General features: G+C 43.1%; 1 protein-coding gene across 1 annotated transcript; it reads left to right on the top strand.

Moving 5' to 3' along the window:
* Positions 1-7,492: 7,492 nt before the first annotated feature.
* On the top strand, positions 7,493-8,875 carry LOC101583332 (P3 protein-like). Its single transcript, XM_012513779.2, is given in 2 exon segments — positions 7,493-7,726; positions 7,814-8,875. Coding segments are annotated over 2 exon segments (1,197 nt in total). The 3' UTR covers positions 8,777-8,875.
* The last annotated feature ends 5,852 nt before the right edge of the window (positions 8,876-14,727 follow it).

Here is a 14,727-nt window from a genome sequence, read left to right as displayed (position 1 = left end):
GGCACCTTATCTTTCAGTTCAGTGGATCATGTTTGTGTCTCCTGGTAGAACTAAGACTTCTAGGCTAGCAGAACATAAGGTAATAGGAACAGGAAACTAGTGAGTCAGTTGGAAGAATAATGAGTGGGGCTACTCCTGTTTCCACCCATGATTTTTCACCCACTGATATTTGCTGTGGAAGAAGCTATACCATGTACTAGGTGCTGAATCAAAGCATACCCATGGGACAGGTTTGTGAACCAGGTGGCCATGGTGGCAGGATAGAGATCGTCTTTGTTTCTTTCCCATTGCTGGGACAAAACAGCCAGCACCTGCAAGTTAAAGGAGGAAAAGTTTATTTTGTTGTTTGTAGAGGATTCAGTCCATATTGGCTGGCTCCAAGGCAGGGTGGATGGCAGAGGGGCATCTCAGAGGAGAAACAGCCCAAGGCATGGTGGACAGGAAGCAGATCCCTCACGGAAAGAGGAGAGATATATTTTTACACCATCCAGACCACAGCCACAGTGACTCACTAAGCCTTACCTCCCAACACCACACCCAGTCTGGCCTTAGGAGGTCTATGTTTCTGAACTCATGAATCACCTCCATGCCTGCCACCAAGGTCACTTTATCCAAAAGTCCACTGGATGATGACAGGTTGGCTGAGAAAAGAGGCTGATTGTTATCCATGGAACAGGTCATCTTGTCCACTTGATTACTAAAGTCTTTCTCTGCTGAGATCACCCTTTGATACACATTTGCATGGGACACAATCATCTTCACTCTATTCACCCATTCAGAGAGCTCTATCTACATATCTGTTCTTCAAATGATTTTTGTGACCAATTTTTTTCATCATTGACCATCCAGTTGGACTATTAACAGTAGGCTTTAAATTGGTATATAATCACATATATGTTCCACTTTTCCTTCCAAACAAAGTGGAACAGACAGGAGCATTGTCCAGTGCTCTGCCCAGTGGGAAGATCCTTCTTACTACTGTCTCCAGAGATGCCCCACAAAGGGCTTAGTCCTGTAGCTGTCATTTCTGCACATCACACAGAACCCTCTGTAACCCAGGTCCACTGGTCATAAGGAACTAACTCCCCATGAAGTCACAGGTGCAAACCAAGGGAGAAAAGGCAGTGATGTAAGAGAGAAGACCATATACTTTTGGGCCAGTGCTTCATGTAACTTGTGCCTTCAGGGGGTTCTCAGGCCCAATCACTTACATACCATTTCCATTTGATGATAGACTGTTATTGTACATATCTGACTTTGTGATTCAGTGGGTCAGATACTACCCAGTTCATGATGGGCCTCCCAGGTCTCATGGTATCCTGTGCTCAAGGCTTCAGTTTCCGCCAAGGCCTAATAGCAGGCCACAGGAAGAATAGTTGACTGCAGATGAAAGCAGGACCTTGCTCCAAAATTGTAAGGTACTCTGTTGTGATTCATCCATTGCGGGAGGTGCCAGAGGGCTCCAAACAACATCCCTATCTGCTGCTGATACCTCAGATACAATTGAATCTGCTGGATCACATACCCAAATGGCAGAGAAGTATGCAAAGCAGCCTGGCCCTATGTAGAACTTTCTCTTAGTCTATGCACCATTCAACCAGCATCTTTTTCAGTAACTCAGAAAATAAACTGTAATAAGACACCCATGTGAGTAAAGTGTTATTCCCAAAATCCAAATAGACCCACTTAGCATTGTAGCTCTTTCTTTGTAGGCAGGAGCAGATACAACTTATCCTTTACCTTGGAAGGGCTATCTCTCTGCATACACCAAACTACTGGACTCCTAGAAATCTCTCTGAGGTAGAGGGCCTTTGGGATTTAGAAAGATTTCATTCCCATGCTCTCAAAAGCAAATGTGATACCAATTAGTCTAGAATAGTTGCTATTTCAGTAGTTGCTATTTCTTGCCACTTGGTCCAATCAGTAGTATGTCAGCAGTGTAACAAGATAGGGTGATGCCCTTCTGGAAGGGAAGGGTGATTTAGGTCCCTGTGAATTATTGCAACACACAGCAGGAGAGTTGATACAATCTTCCGAAAGGAGAGTGCAGGGGCATTGCTAGCCTTGCCCACTGTAGACAAATTGCTTCTGATGGGCCTTATGGGCAGGAGTAGAGAAAAGGCAGTTGTCTGATCATTACCTGCATACTAGGTACCAGGTACCTAGGATGTATGCACATGTGCTCAAACAAGAAAGACACATCTGGTACAGCAGTTGCAATTGGAGTCATACCTAGTTAAGTATATGAAAATCTATTGACAAGGACTGGCCAGATAGCTCAGCAGATTAAAGTGCCTGCTTAGGCAGGTGCAGGGACCAGGGTTACACCCTCCTTATGTGTGCCAGCCTCACCCCCAGAGTGTGCTGAGACAGGGATTGAGATTGGGTGTGGTGGCCCACACCTGTAATCCCAGCACTTGGGAGACTGAAAACAGAAGGATCACGGCGAGTCTGATCTCTGTAGTGAGACCCCGTACTAAATACACACACACAAAAAAAAAAAAGAAAAAAGAAAGAAAGAAAAAACTTAGGGGCTCAATGTCCCCAGTCTCATCAAGGTCATCCCACATGCTCTTGTCTCAAATTTGAGGATACTCCTACACTTCCGAAGCTCTCATCATATGTCACAAGGCTGCAGGCTCAACCACCTGCTTGGTGAGGCCTTTGATTTGCAACAACATCAGCCTTGGATCCTTGCCAGTACAAGGCACCTGACACACACAATTCAAAAGAGAAAGATTGATTTTGACTCACAGTTTCAGGGGTCTCTGTCCATGACCATCTGGCTCCAGGGCAGAAATATCATAGAGGAGGGCAGAGCACAGTTGCTCATTCCCTGGCATCCAGAAAGCAAAGAGAGCTACAAAAGACCAAGAAAAGACACTCCTTGGAAGGCATGCTCCCGATGAGCACTTCTTCAACCCCACCTCCTACTAGCCCATTTAACTATCAGCTCATTAATGGGTTAAACATTGATTGGATCTGTGTTCTCATAATCCATTCACCTCTGTAGGCATCTCTTAATCCAATCAAGTTAATAATCTAGATTAATCATCACAAGCCCATTTCTTTTCAACTTGATACCTAAACACATTTTTCCATCTATTCTTATCTTCTTTAGTTTTTTTCATCTATGCATCATCTAGATCTTTGTTTTTTAATAATTTTTTTCAAAAAATATTTTATTTCTTTATTTATTTGGTGCAGGGTCTCACTACACAGCTCAGACCCACAGTGATCCTCTTGTCTGAGCCTCCCCAGTATTGGGATTACAGATTTGCACCACCACACCCAGTTTCGATGGCTGGCATGGCATGCAGTACCAGGGATCGAACTTGTGTTCTTGAGCTTGCCAGGCAGACGTCTAGACTGCCAAGCTATCTCCCCAACCTATATAGATTTTTCATCTCTTTTGTTAAATGTATTCCTTTTTAAAAAAAAAAATGTATTTACTACAGGGTATATAGGGTCTCACTACACAGATCAGACTCCTAGTGATCCTCTTGTTTTCAGCCTCCCAAGCACTAGGATTACAGGTGTGCGCCACCACACCCAGTCTTAATTGCCCCTCTCAGAGCCCCCTGGGGGTGGGTGCAGGGCCTGCACAGCATGCTGGGGATCAAACCCCAGTCCTTGTGTCTGCCTAAACAGGAGCTTTAATCCACTGAGCTATCTGGCCTGCCTTGTCTGTATTCCTTTTTTTTTTTTTTTTTTGTACTTAATACAGGGTCTATAGGAACTCACTACATGCATCAGACCCCTAGTGGTCCTCTTGTTTTTTAGCCTCGCAAGCACTAGGATTACAGGTGCGTGCCACTATGCCCAGTCTCAATCACTATGTCAGCACACCCGGGGGTGGGGCTGGCATGGCACACCAGGGATCAAACCCTGGCTGCTGCACTCTGCCTAAGCAGGCGCTTTAGTCCACTGAGCTGTCTGGTGGGCCCTGTGTTCCTTTTTAAAGCGATTATGGGGTTGTTTTCTTATGGATAGTTCACTGGTGTTTGTCTGTTTGTTTTTTATGTATTTGGTTGTTACAGTGTTTCACCCCTCAGCTCAGACTCACAGTGATCCTCCTGCCCCAGTGCTGGGATTACAGGCATATGTCATCATGCCCAGACTCTGAGCAGCTCACCCTGCCCTGGGGGTGGGGCTGGCAAGGCATGTGGTACCTGGAATTGAACTGTGGTCCCTAGCTTTGCCTAAGCTTGCCTAAGCAGGTGCTTTAATCCTCTGAGCTATCTTGCCGGCCCCTGAGCTATCTTGCAGGCCCCAGTTCATTGGTGTTTTTTGTTTTGTTTTGTTTTGTTTTACGGAACTGGGGATTGAACTCAGGCCCTTGCACTTGCCAGGTAAGCACTTATTCTACTGAGCTATCTTCCCAGCCCCCCTAGTTCGTTGTTAATGTTCAGATTTGCAACTGATTTCGTTCACTGGTTTTATATCCTATAACCTCACTGACTTCACTGACTAGTTCTAACAGTTTTCTGTGGTCACTTTAGGCTAATGTATGTACAGATTGTGGTATCTTTGATCTATGCTAGCAGGAGCAAATTCACATCTTCCATTCTTATTTGGGTGCCTTTATTTTTTATATATTTTTACTTTTTATTTATTTTTTTCATACATATAACTTTATTCTTTTTATTTTTAATTTTTTTAAATTTTATTTTATTTTATTTTGGAGAGAAAAACAAAGAGCAGAAACAAGAATAGAAACAGGGTAACATACAACAACAGATATGTTACAATTTTTATGGTTGTATACCTCTCAATTTGGTCTTCTTAATGTGTACTATTTCTAATGTCTTATCAATTATTATTATGCTCTCTTTAAAATAAATATTTTTTGTTTTATTTAATATGCTAAAATGATACAGCATCGTAGAAAATATTTTATCAAAGACTTGACCAATTTAAAAATCTACATCACTAAAAAATAGAAATAAGAAAAGCAACAGGTAAGCCATAAATCCATACATACTCTATGATGTGTAGCTTTTCAGATCTTTTGATTTATTTTATTGAGAAACAAATATGAGAGACAATTTCAAAGCTGATTAATAGGACAGTTTCAATAATCTATACATTGTACATTGTTATCTTCTTAGTGGTTATCCATGGTACAAGAAGCAGACAGGATATCCTGTCCAAACACTATTAGGACACCTCTTTCTTCTCATTGAATTAAGTGAAAGCAGCTGTACATCTATCCTAACTGTTTTGTATATACAAATACAAAATGTTCTTTCCTTTGCATCCCCCTTTTCTGTTGTTAAGTCCTGTCAGAGGTGGGTATTCTATTGGCATCTCAATACTATAGGAATTGAGATGAATTCACTTAAACAATCCAACACTGTCCAGCAGTCTATAATAGTAGTGGGTTATCCTCAGAAGTTATTGACTTGAGCCTTTTACAGCTCATCGTATTAATATGGCTGTACTTTATGTACCTCGGTTGTATGTTTTTCTGCTGGATTGTTAAGACCAAGATAAAGCAAGACCTATATAACAAGAAATGTAACTTTTGTATCTGATAAGATCAGTCAAGTACCCTCAGGATTTATCTTGTAGCCCTGTACCGCACTTTGTGGATCCTTTGTCAGTGTCACCCATGATGAGTCACGGCCATTGCTTGACCAATGTGCTCTCTGTGAAAGCCTGAGAGAATGTTTTCTCTCCATGTGACTCTCCTTAGGCACACTCTACGTCATCAATCACATTCCTCTGTGGCTCCATAATCTCCTTGAACAGAAAATTTGGAGCGCAACTGAGTTACATGATGTTACAGTACAGGTTCTCCTATGTCTTGAGTCTTCACTGACCTTGAAAGGCTAGGGCCAAAATGTTGGCTGAACTTGCAGCCCTTCCTTTTCTCCAATTTTGTTCTGCTAACTTAGTTTGTTAACCCTCCAGAAGAGCTTATTATTAACCTGTAATCTATGCAGTTCTGTTTACCCTGTCTGTCTAAATATCAAACATCTTAGGCATATCATGGAACAGGTATTTTCCATCAAGTATTGATATGTTGAACTTTAAGTCCTTACAGAATATGAAGGAAAAATAATTTTAGAAAGCTAGGAATAAGCATTTATATATTTTTACAAAGAAATTTAGAAATCTAACCATATACAGAATTGTAACAGGACAGACCTGTGACTTTTTTTTTCCTTGTGTCTTTTTTTTTCATTTGCTACCCTTTTTTTTAAAGAAAAAAAGAAAAAAAAACTTTTAACTGAGAGACATTATGGTAATAATTGGTATGTCATGACAAGAAGTATGTATTTAGAAGACCAGAATGACAGGCATTCCAAGAGTGACCCTTCTATTAATACTGCTGTCTTCAGTGCAGCTGCTTGGCTCACAGGTATCAGCATATGTAGTTAGTCAGGGTGAGAATCCTACCAGTGAGTTCACCCTAGGCGGGCGCCGGCTACAGGCTTCATGTGGACGGCGGACAAGAGGTTTTCGCCAGGAAGGGGTGGCGGGAGGTGGCCTCTGTCCCCCCGCTGCTCTGCAGTCAGCCCCTATGAGCACCTGGCCCAGCGGCTACACAGAGAGGGCACCAGAGCCCAAGCCCCGTGCCAGCAATGCCAGGAGGCCCGCCCTTTACACCGACTGGCCCCCAGCCTCCCATCTCAACCTCTCCTCGGCACCTCCGTGCCTGCCTCTGCCCACTGCACTTGACTTCTCCCACCCACCCCGCCTGCCCTTCAGCCTTCTGCCACAAAGATGCAGACTGGACTAGGCCTCCAGGTTTCAGATGTGGATAGGCAGGGCCAAAGGGACACTACAGAGCACAGGACAACTGGCAGCAGAGTTCTAGAGATTGAACCCTGAGCCTACACACCGAGCTACACCCAACCTTTTGGTTTGTATCTTTGTTTTGAGACAAGGTCTTGCTAAATTGCATGGGCTGGGTTTGAACTTGCAGTCCTCCTGCCTCAGCCTCCCAAGTGTTAAGATTACAAGTGTACCCCCTACATCCACCCCTACCTGCATCTTGTAGCCAGTGGGGAATGCGTTGGTGGTGATAGGACTGAAGGTGGCCCTCCTGAGTCCCTTGAACAAGACCATCCCCAAAAGGCCCCTATGGGACCCCAGGAGAGGAAGCAGCTAGAGCAGCTACGGGCAAGCTGAATGGGAGCAGGAACTAAGGCCTCCCCCGGTGGGGTTGGGGGAGCTTAAGACAGCCATGACAGGGGAGGGGGACAGCTACGTGGCACTAGGACTAGCACAGGACATTGCGTTTCCATATCTGAGTTTGGGGCAAGGGTCTTGCTCACTCTGCCAGTGATGGGCTGCAGATGCCCTGGCTCCAGAGATCAGAGGCGTTCACCTTTACCAACTACCCCTCTGTCCCTCCCCTCCTCCGGGAGAGCCATGCCCTTGAGGCAGGCAGCATGGAACCAGCACAGCCCATGGACCCTTCTCAGGAGGAGCCCACAGCACTGACAGGGGCACTCGCCTGAGCTGCAGAAGGCTGGGCACCATGTCCTCAGGCAAGAGCTATGGTGTGGGGGAAAGGAAAGGGCCCCCAACAGGCCAGCCAGGGCCTGGCGGGAGGAGGACTGGGGATGGCTCTGTGGTAGAGTTTGAGTTCCCTGAAGAGAGTGAGGGCATCGTTGTGATCTCCAGTCAGTACCGGTGCCAAGCCAATGGGACCTTGACCGGCCCCACCCTAAAGGTCACATCCCTGGACACAGAGGTGCTGACTATCAAGAACGTGAGTACCATTGAGTGGAGCAGCGAGGGCGGCTTTGTGGTGAGCATCCACTCTGGCCTGGCTGGGCTAGCGCCACTACAAATCCAGCTTGTGGATGCTCATGAGGTCCCGCCCATGCTGAGCGAGGAACGGGCAGATTTTTGCATCAAAGTCTCACCAGCAGAAGATACCCACTTCTCAGAGAACCTGATCCTCTACCTGCTCTTGCCACTCATCTTTGTCAACAAGTGTTCATTTGGGTGCAAAGTGGAACTCGAGGTCCTCAAGGGGCTCCTACAGAGCCCCCAGCCCAGGCTGCTGGGCCTCCTGGGCCAGTTCCTCATCATGCCTTTCTATACTTTCCTGATGGCCAAGGTCTTCATGCTGCCCAAGGCCCTGGCTCTGGGCCTCATCATTACCTGCTCATCACCCGGTGGTGGGGGCAGCTACCTCTTTAGCCTTCTTCTTGGAGGGGGTGTCATGCTGGCCATCTCCATGACCGTCATCTCAACAGTAGCTGCCATTAGGTTCCTGCCACTGTCCTCTGCCATCTACAGCCACCTGCTCAGCATCCACGAAGCACTGCATGTGCCAGTCTCCAAGATCCCGGGCACCCTGCTGTTCATTGCCATCCCCATAGCTGCAGGAGTGGTGATAAAGTCCAAGCTGCCCAGGTTCTCCCAGCTACTACTGCACGCCATCAAGCCCTTCAGCTTCTTGCTGCTGCTGGGTGGCCTCTTCCTAGTCTACCGTATGGGGGTCTATATCCTGGTGGGAGTCAGGCTGCCCATCATCCTGGTGGGCCTCACAGTGCCCCTGATTGGCCTCTTAGTGGGCTACTGCCTGGCCACCTGCCCGAGGCTGCCAGTGGCACAGAGGTGAACAGTAAGCCTCGACATTGGGGTTCAGAACAGCCTGCTGGCTTTGGCCATGCTGCAGCTGTCCCTCCGCTGCCTCCAGGCAGACTATGCCTCCCAGGTCCCCTTCATTGTGGCACTGAGTAGGACCTCTGAGATGCTGGCCCTGGTCATTGGCCACTTCATCTTTAACAGCCTGTTTCCAGTCCCATGAGGTCACTGCCTCTCACCCTGCCCACTGTCCCCAGGTTCCTGTGTACCAAAGACCTTTAGTTCTCATGCACTATGCACTCAGACCAATCCAGGCTTTTTTTTTTTTTTTCACTGTTTTTTTTTAATTCTTCAGCTTTCAGTGCCAAAGAGGCCATACTAAGTTAGGTAGGTGGGCAATGCCCAGAAAAATGTATGTCAATAAAAGGTACAAGAGAGAGAGAGAGAGAGAGAGAGAGAGAGAGAGAGAGAGAGAGAGAGAATCTTATCAGTTAACTGCTAGTTTCAAAAACTTGCAGATGTTTCTCAGGATCATTGCATTACCCATCTCGTGCGTATACATCTATGGCTTTGCTCCAGTCATGTTTCCCAGCTGTTCTTCTTGCCCACTCCTCATTGTCCATTCCTCAAGTTCTCACTTTCCTTTTAAATTGTGTTATACCTTTCTATTTGTAATTCTTTTGAGTTCTTATACTAGGGAGACAATATGATATTTACACACATGGGTCTGGTTTATTTCACTGATAAGTATATCTTCAAGTGGCATCCACTTAAATATGAAGGCTTTGAGTTTATCATTCTTTATAGCTGAGTAATACTCCACTATATAAAAATACCACATCTTTTTTCAACCATTCCACATGTGATGGGCATCTTGGTTGTTTCCAAGATCTGGCTATCACAAATTGTGCTGCTATAACATAGGTACACATATATCACTATGATATAATGCTTTCAGTTCCTCCAGGAAAATTCCTAGTAGAGGGATAGCAGGCTTGAATGGGATTTCCAGTCCTAGTTTACTGATTTCCATAATGGTTGTACCAGTCTACATTCCTACCAGCAGTGAAGAAGGGTTCTCTTTCCCCCACAGCCTCTCCAACATTTGTTGTTGGTTGATTTCTTTATGATAGCCATTCTTTCTGGGGTGAGATGGTATGTCAGTGTTGTTTTAATTTGCATTTAACGGATGGTTAGTGATAAGGAGCATTTTTTCATATATTTATTTGCTTCTTTAATTTCATCCTCTAAGAAATGTGTGTTCATCTCAGATGTCTATTTCTGGATTGGGTCTTTAAATTTAGGGGTCCTAATGTTCTTTAGTTCTTTATAAATTCTAGAGAGCAGACCATTGTCTGAGTGCTTATTAGTTAAGATTGTTTTCAAAATTTGTGGGTTGTCTTTTCACTTTCTTGGTAATTTCTTTTGATGTGCAAAAACTTCTCAATAAGAGGTGCTCCCAGTTGTTAATTCTTTCAAGTATTTCCCATGCAATTTGATTTTTGTTCATGAACTCTTTGCCTATCCCTATGTCTTCAAGAGTTCCTCCTACTTTCTCTTCCAGGAGATTTAGTGTTTCTGTTTTAATGTTTAGATCCTTAATCCACTTTGACTTTAGCTTAGTGCATGGTGATAGACCTGGGTAAAGTTTTAGTTTTCAGCATGTAGAGAGCCAGTTTCTCCAGCACCATTTGTTAAGGAGGAAATCTTTCTTCCAGTAAGCATGTTTGGCTCCTTTGTCAAAGATCAGGTGGCTGAGTGTACTCCTAAAATAAATATTTTTTAAAAAGTAAAAAAGACAAGAAAAAAATAAGGCTTATTTAATCAAGGCTAATATTCAATTATTTGTCCAATCTCACATAGTTATATCTGTTAGCTCAAGCAACAGATTTAACAATAAAAAAAAATAGTTAAGGGCTGGCCAGATAGCTCAGTGGACTAAAGTGCCTGCTTGGGCAGAGTGCAGCAGCCAGGGTTCAATTCCAGATGTGCCATGCTGGCCCTCCCCTCATCCCCCTCACCCCCAGGGTGCTCTGAGATGGGTGATTGAGTCTGGCATGGTGGCACGAGCCTGTAATGCCAGCAAATGGGAGGCTGAAAATAGGAAGATCACTACAAGTCTGGTCTGTGTAGTGAGATACTGAAGACCCTGCAGACCCTGTACCAAATGCATAAAAAAAAATAGTTAATATAACAACCATTGTTAATTTGTTGGTTTTTTCCCCCTACATGCTGTGGCCAAGACTTCCAGTACAGAGTTGAACAGAAGTGGTAAGAATGGACATCCTTATCTTGTCCCTGATATGTTAGATGTGGGCTGGTCATATGTCCTGTCATTGGGTGACAGTGCACTCTTTGTATGTACTTAATTTTGGGAGAATTTTTATCATGAAGGAAAGATGACATTTGTTAAATGATCTTTTTACACTACTGAAATGAACGTATTTTTAGCCTTATTATTTTATGAGGTGTGTTACATTCATGGGTTTGTGTATGTTAAATCATCCTTGTGTTCCAGAGAAAAGTTCCATTTGATATTGCTGCAAGATCCTTCCAGTGTGCTGTTGAGACCAATGTGTTCATAGTTTGTTGAGGATTTTTGCATCAATATTCGTCAAAGATAATGACCTGTGACTTTCCTTTCTCGTAACATGATTGTCTATCTTTAGCACCATGGTCATGCTTCCTTTATAAAATGAGGTGGGAAGTGGACCAAAATATTTATTTCTTGCAAGAATTTGAGAAGGATGGTGTTGAATGTTCTTTAATGTTTAGAAGAATTCACCAGTGAAGTCATGAAGTCCTGAGCATTTCTTTGATTTAAGAAAAAAAATGTATGATTACTGATTCAGTCCTTTTATTTATTATCACTATTTGCATTTCCTGTCTTTGCAATGTAGTTTTGGCAGGTTATATGTTATAAGGGATTTATCATTTTTTCTAAGGTATCCATTTCATTAGCATATAATTGCTTACATTAGCCTTTATGATCCTTATGTTTCTGTGGTTTTTGTTGTAATGACTCCTATTTTATTCCTATTTAACCAATCTCTCTCTCTTTCTCTCTCTCTCTCTCTCTCTCTCTCTCTCTCTCTCTCTCTTTCTCTCTCTCTCTCTGAAAATATTTGTAATATTGTTTAACTTTCTTATAAGAAATTCTTGGTTTCATTAATTTTTTAAATCTTGGACTGACCAGAAAGCTCAGCTGATTAAAGTACCTGCTTAGGCAGATGCAGGGACCAGGTTCAATCCCCAGCATTGTTGTACTGGCTCTGCCCTGGTGCTCACTGAGATGAGGATTGAGACTGGGAGTGGTGGCGTGCACCTGTAAGCCCAGTGCTTGGGAGGCTGAAAACAGGAGGATCACTATGAGTCTGATCTGTGTAGTGAGACCCTGTACACTCTGTACTAAGTTTAAAAAAATCTTGTTTTGCTGAGTTCCATTTACTTATCCTTTAACTTTGTTATTTCCTTCTTTCTGCTAACTTTGGGATTAGTTCATTTTTCTTTTCTTAGTTCCTTAAGGTATAAGGTTAGATTGTTTGCTTGAGATCTTTTTAATTTCCCCATGAAGGTATTCATTGTATTACAAGTCTCTTAGAACTGCTTTCCCTATACATAATAAGTTTTGGTATATTGTATTTCTCTTGTGCTTGCTTCAGCTATTTCTTAGTGTTCCTTTTGTTTTCTTCTTTAATCTGTTAGTTGGTTAGGAGTATGTTGCTTTGTTTCTGCACATTTGTGAATTTTCTAGTTTTCCTCCTGTTATTGGTTTCTGGTTTCACACCATTGTAGTTGAATATGCTTTCTGGTATGTGGTTAGATAGATTATGTTTGATATTATTTTCATCTTCTAAAATTTGTTAACACTTGCTCTAACTTGCCTGAGAACAGTATGTGTTCTGCTCCGAATGGATGGAATGTCCCCATATGCCTGGTAGGTCCACTTGGCCTAAAGTGTAACTCAAGCAAAATGTTTGTTTCCATATTGATTTTCTGCCTGGATGACCAGTCCATTGTTGAAAATGGACCGTTGAAGTTCTCCACTATTATATTACTCTAAGTTAATATCAAACCCATTAACATTTGCTTTATGTTGGGGCCGAGGAGATGGCTCAGTAGGATAAACGCTTGACTGGCAAATGCAAGGATCTGAGTTCAATCCCCAGTTCCGCCAAAAAAAAATAAATAAATAAATTTTAAAAAATAGAATAAACATTTGCTTTATATTATTATGTGCACTAATGTTGAGTGACTATACATTTATAATTGTTACATTCTCGTTAAATTGATCCCTTTTTCATTATATACTGATCTTTGCTCTTGTTAGGGTTGTTGACTTAGAATTTATTTTGTCTGATATGAAGCACAGATATCCTTGCTCTCTTTTAGTTTTTATTTATAGGTACCATATTCTTCCATCTTTTTACCTCAAGCCTTACTAGAGAAGCAGACAGTGCAAGACATGAACATATACAGTAGCTTACAGTGGCTACTGCCCACAGAGTTAGGTGTGGGAAAGTGCCTAATCGCTGTCTGCATGCTGGAGATTGGAAGGATTCAGTCAAAAACCTGGAGCTCCCTGTAGTGTCCCATGTGAGTCCATAACAGGAGGCAGAAGGACCTGTAATGGAATCAGAAAGGTCTGTGCTGGCGGTTGAAAAGTCTGTCCTAGAAGGCTTGAGAGTTGATTCTGGAAGACAGGAGGTGACATCCCGGTAAGAGTGACAACTGGATCTTCTCCAAGAATGAGAAGTGAGTCTTCCTTCTTCATTTCCTTCTTATTCCATTCAGGCAGTGAGCCTATTGATGGCTGTCACTTACACCCATTGTGGGTCTTCTGTCTTAATTTAGTCTCTTTAGCCACACCCAGAACTATGCTGATCCAATTTAGTTGGGCATGCCTTACTCGAACTGACACAATTGGTTAAGTGTTATGAAGTGTCTGGGCATCCTTAAAGTTTAAGCGAGTCTATTATGTGCAACATATAATTTGGTCTTATTTTTAGGTGTGACTTTATTGACATATAATAATAGTACATGTTTATGAGGTGCAGTGTAATATTTCATATGTGTATCTGGTATATAATCAGAGTAATTGGCAAATCCATCACCACAAATATTTCTTATTTCTTTTTTGCAGGGAATATTCAAATGTTTCCCTACTAGCTATTTTGAAGCAATTATTGTCAACCTTAGTTGCCCCACTTGAGTCTTTGTTATGGCTTGTATCTAGGTATCCTCCCAAAGTCCCATGCAGTTGTAGGTGGGGCCTTTCAGAGATGGGTGGATCTAGGGTGTGTAAATGAGGATTAAGGATGTGGTGTTGGGATTAAGGGTGTGTGGTATTGGATTGACCAACGAATTGGTTGGGAAGCCCCACCTAGGATGTGTGTAGCACCACCCAAAAGTCTTGTGGTCTGAATGGAATAAAAGGGCAAGGGAAGCTTGCTGCTGCTGCTTATTGCTACTTATTGCCTTCTACCTGCCCCTCCATGAATATTTTTTCTTCAGTGATGCTCTTCTTCCTGGACACCCTCCCTGGGAGCCAGCTCACTATAAACTGAAACCTCTACAAATTGTGAGCTAAACTAAGCCTTCCTTCCTTGGCCTTGGGTATCAAGGATATTGTTTCAACAAGAAACATAGCTAAAGACAGTCTTGGATTTTGTTTTGTTCTGTCTTAATCTGTTCAACCTCTGTTGTATTTTGATTGGAGAATTTACTCTATTTAATGTAATTAATAGTAGGTAAGGATTGACTTTTGCCATTTTGTTGTTATCTGGACATTGGTAAATCCTTTCTTCCTTTCTGTCTGTCTCTTTGTCTACCTTTGTGACTTGACCTGTTTATTTTGTGCTCTACTCTAGGTGTTTGCTTTGTGGTTATCCTGAGGTTTGCATAAAACGTTAACAGTCTGTCTTCAGCAGGAAACAACTTAACTTCAGTGCCCTGCCCTACTAGACCTGCACTCCTGCCCTCTCCACACTGCATGCATTTGGTGGTGCCCAGAAGTATTGTCTGTGATCACCCTCCCCTTTTCCTGCTTATCCCAAACACTTGGCCATACTGGTCTTTTCAGCACCTTGGGTAGGCTTCTTGGGCTGTGTGCATCCTAGCTGAGGTGCTGGGTGCTCACTCACTAGCCTCCACTTTCCCTCAGGGGATAGCAAC

The sequence above is a fragment of the Octodon degus genome, unplaced genomic scaffold (genome assembly GCF_000260255.1).
Source record: "Octodon degus isolate 3935 unplaced genomic scaffold, OctDeg1.0 scaffold00018, whole genome shotgun sequence".
Taxonomy (NCBI): Eukaryota; Metazoa; Chordata; class Mammalia; order Rodentia; family Octodontidae; genus Octodon; species Octodon degus.
The sequence above is the reverse complement of the archived record's forward strand: the minus strand, read 5'-3'. Positions and strand labels throughout refer to the sequence as shown.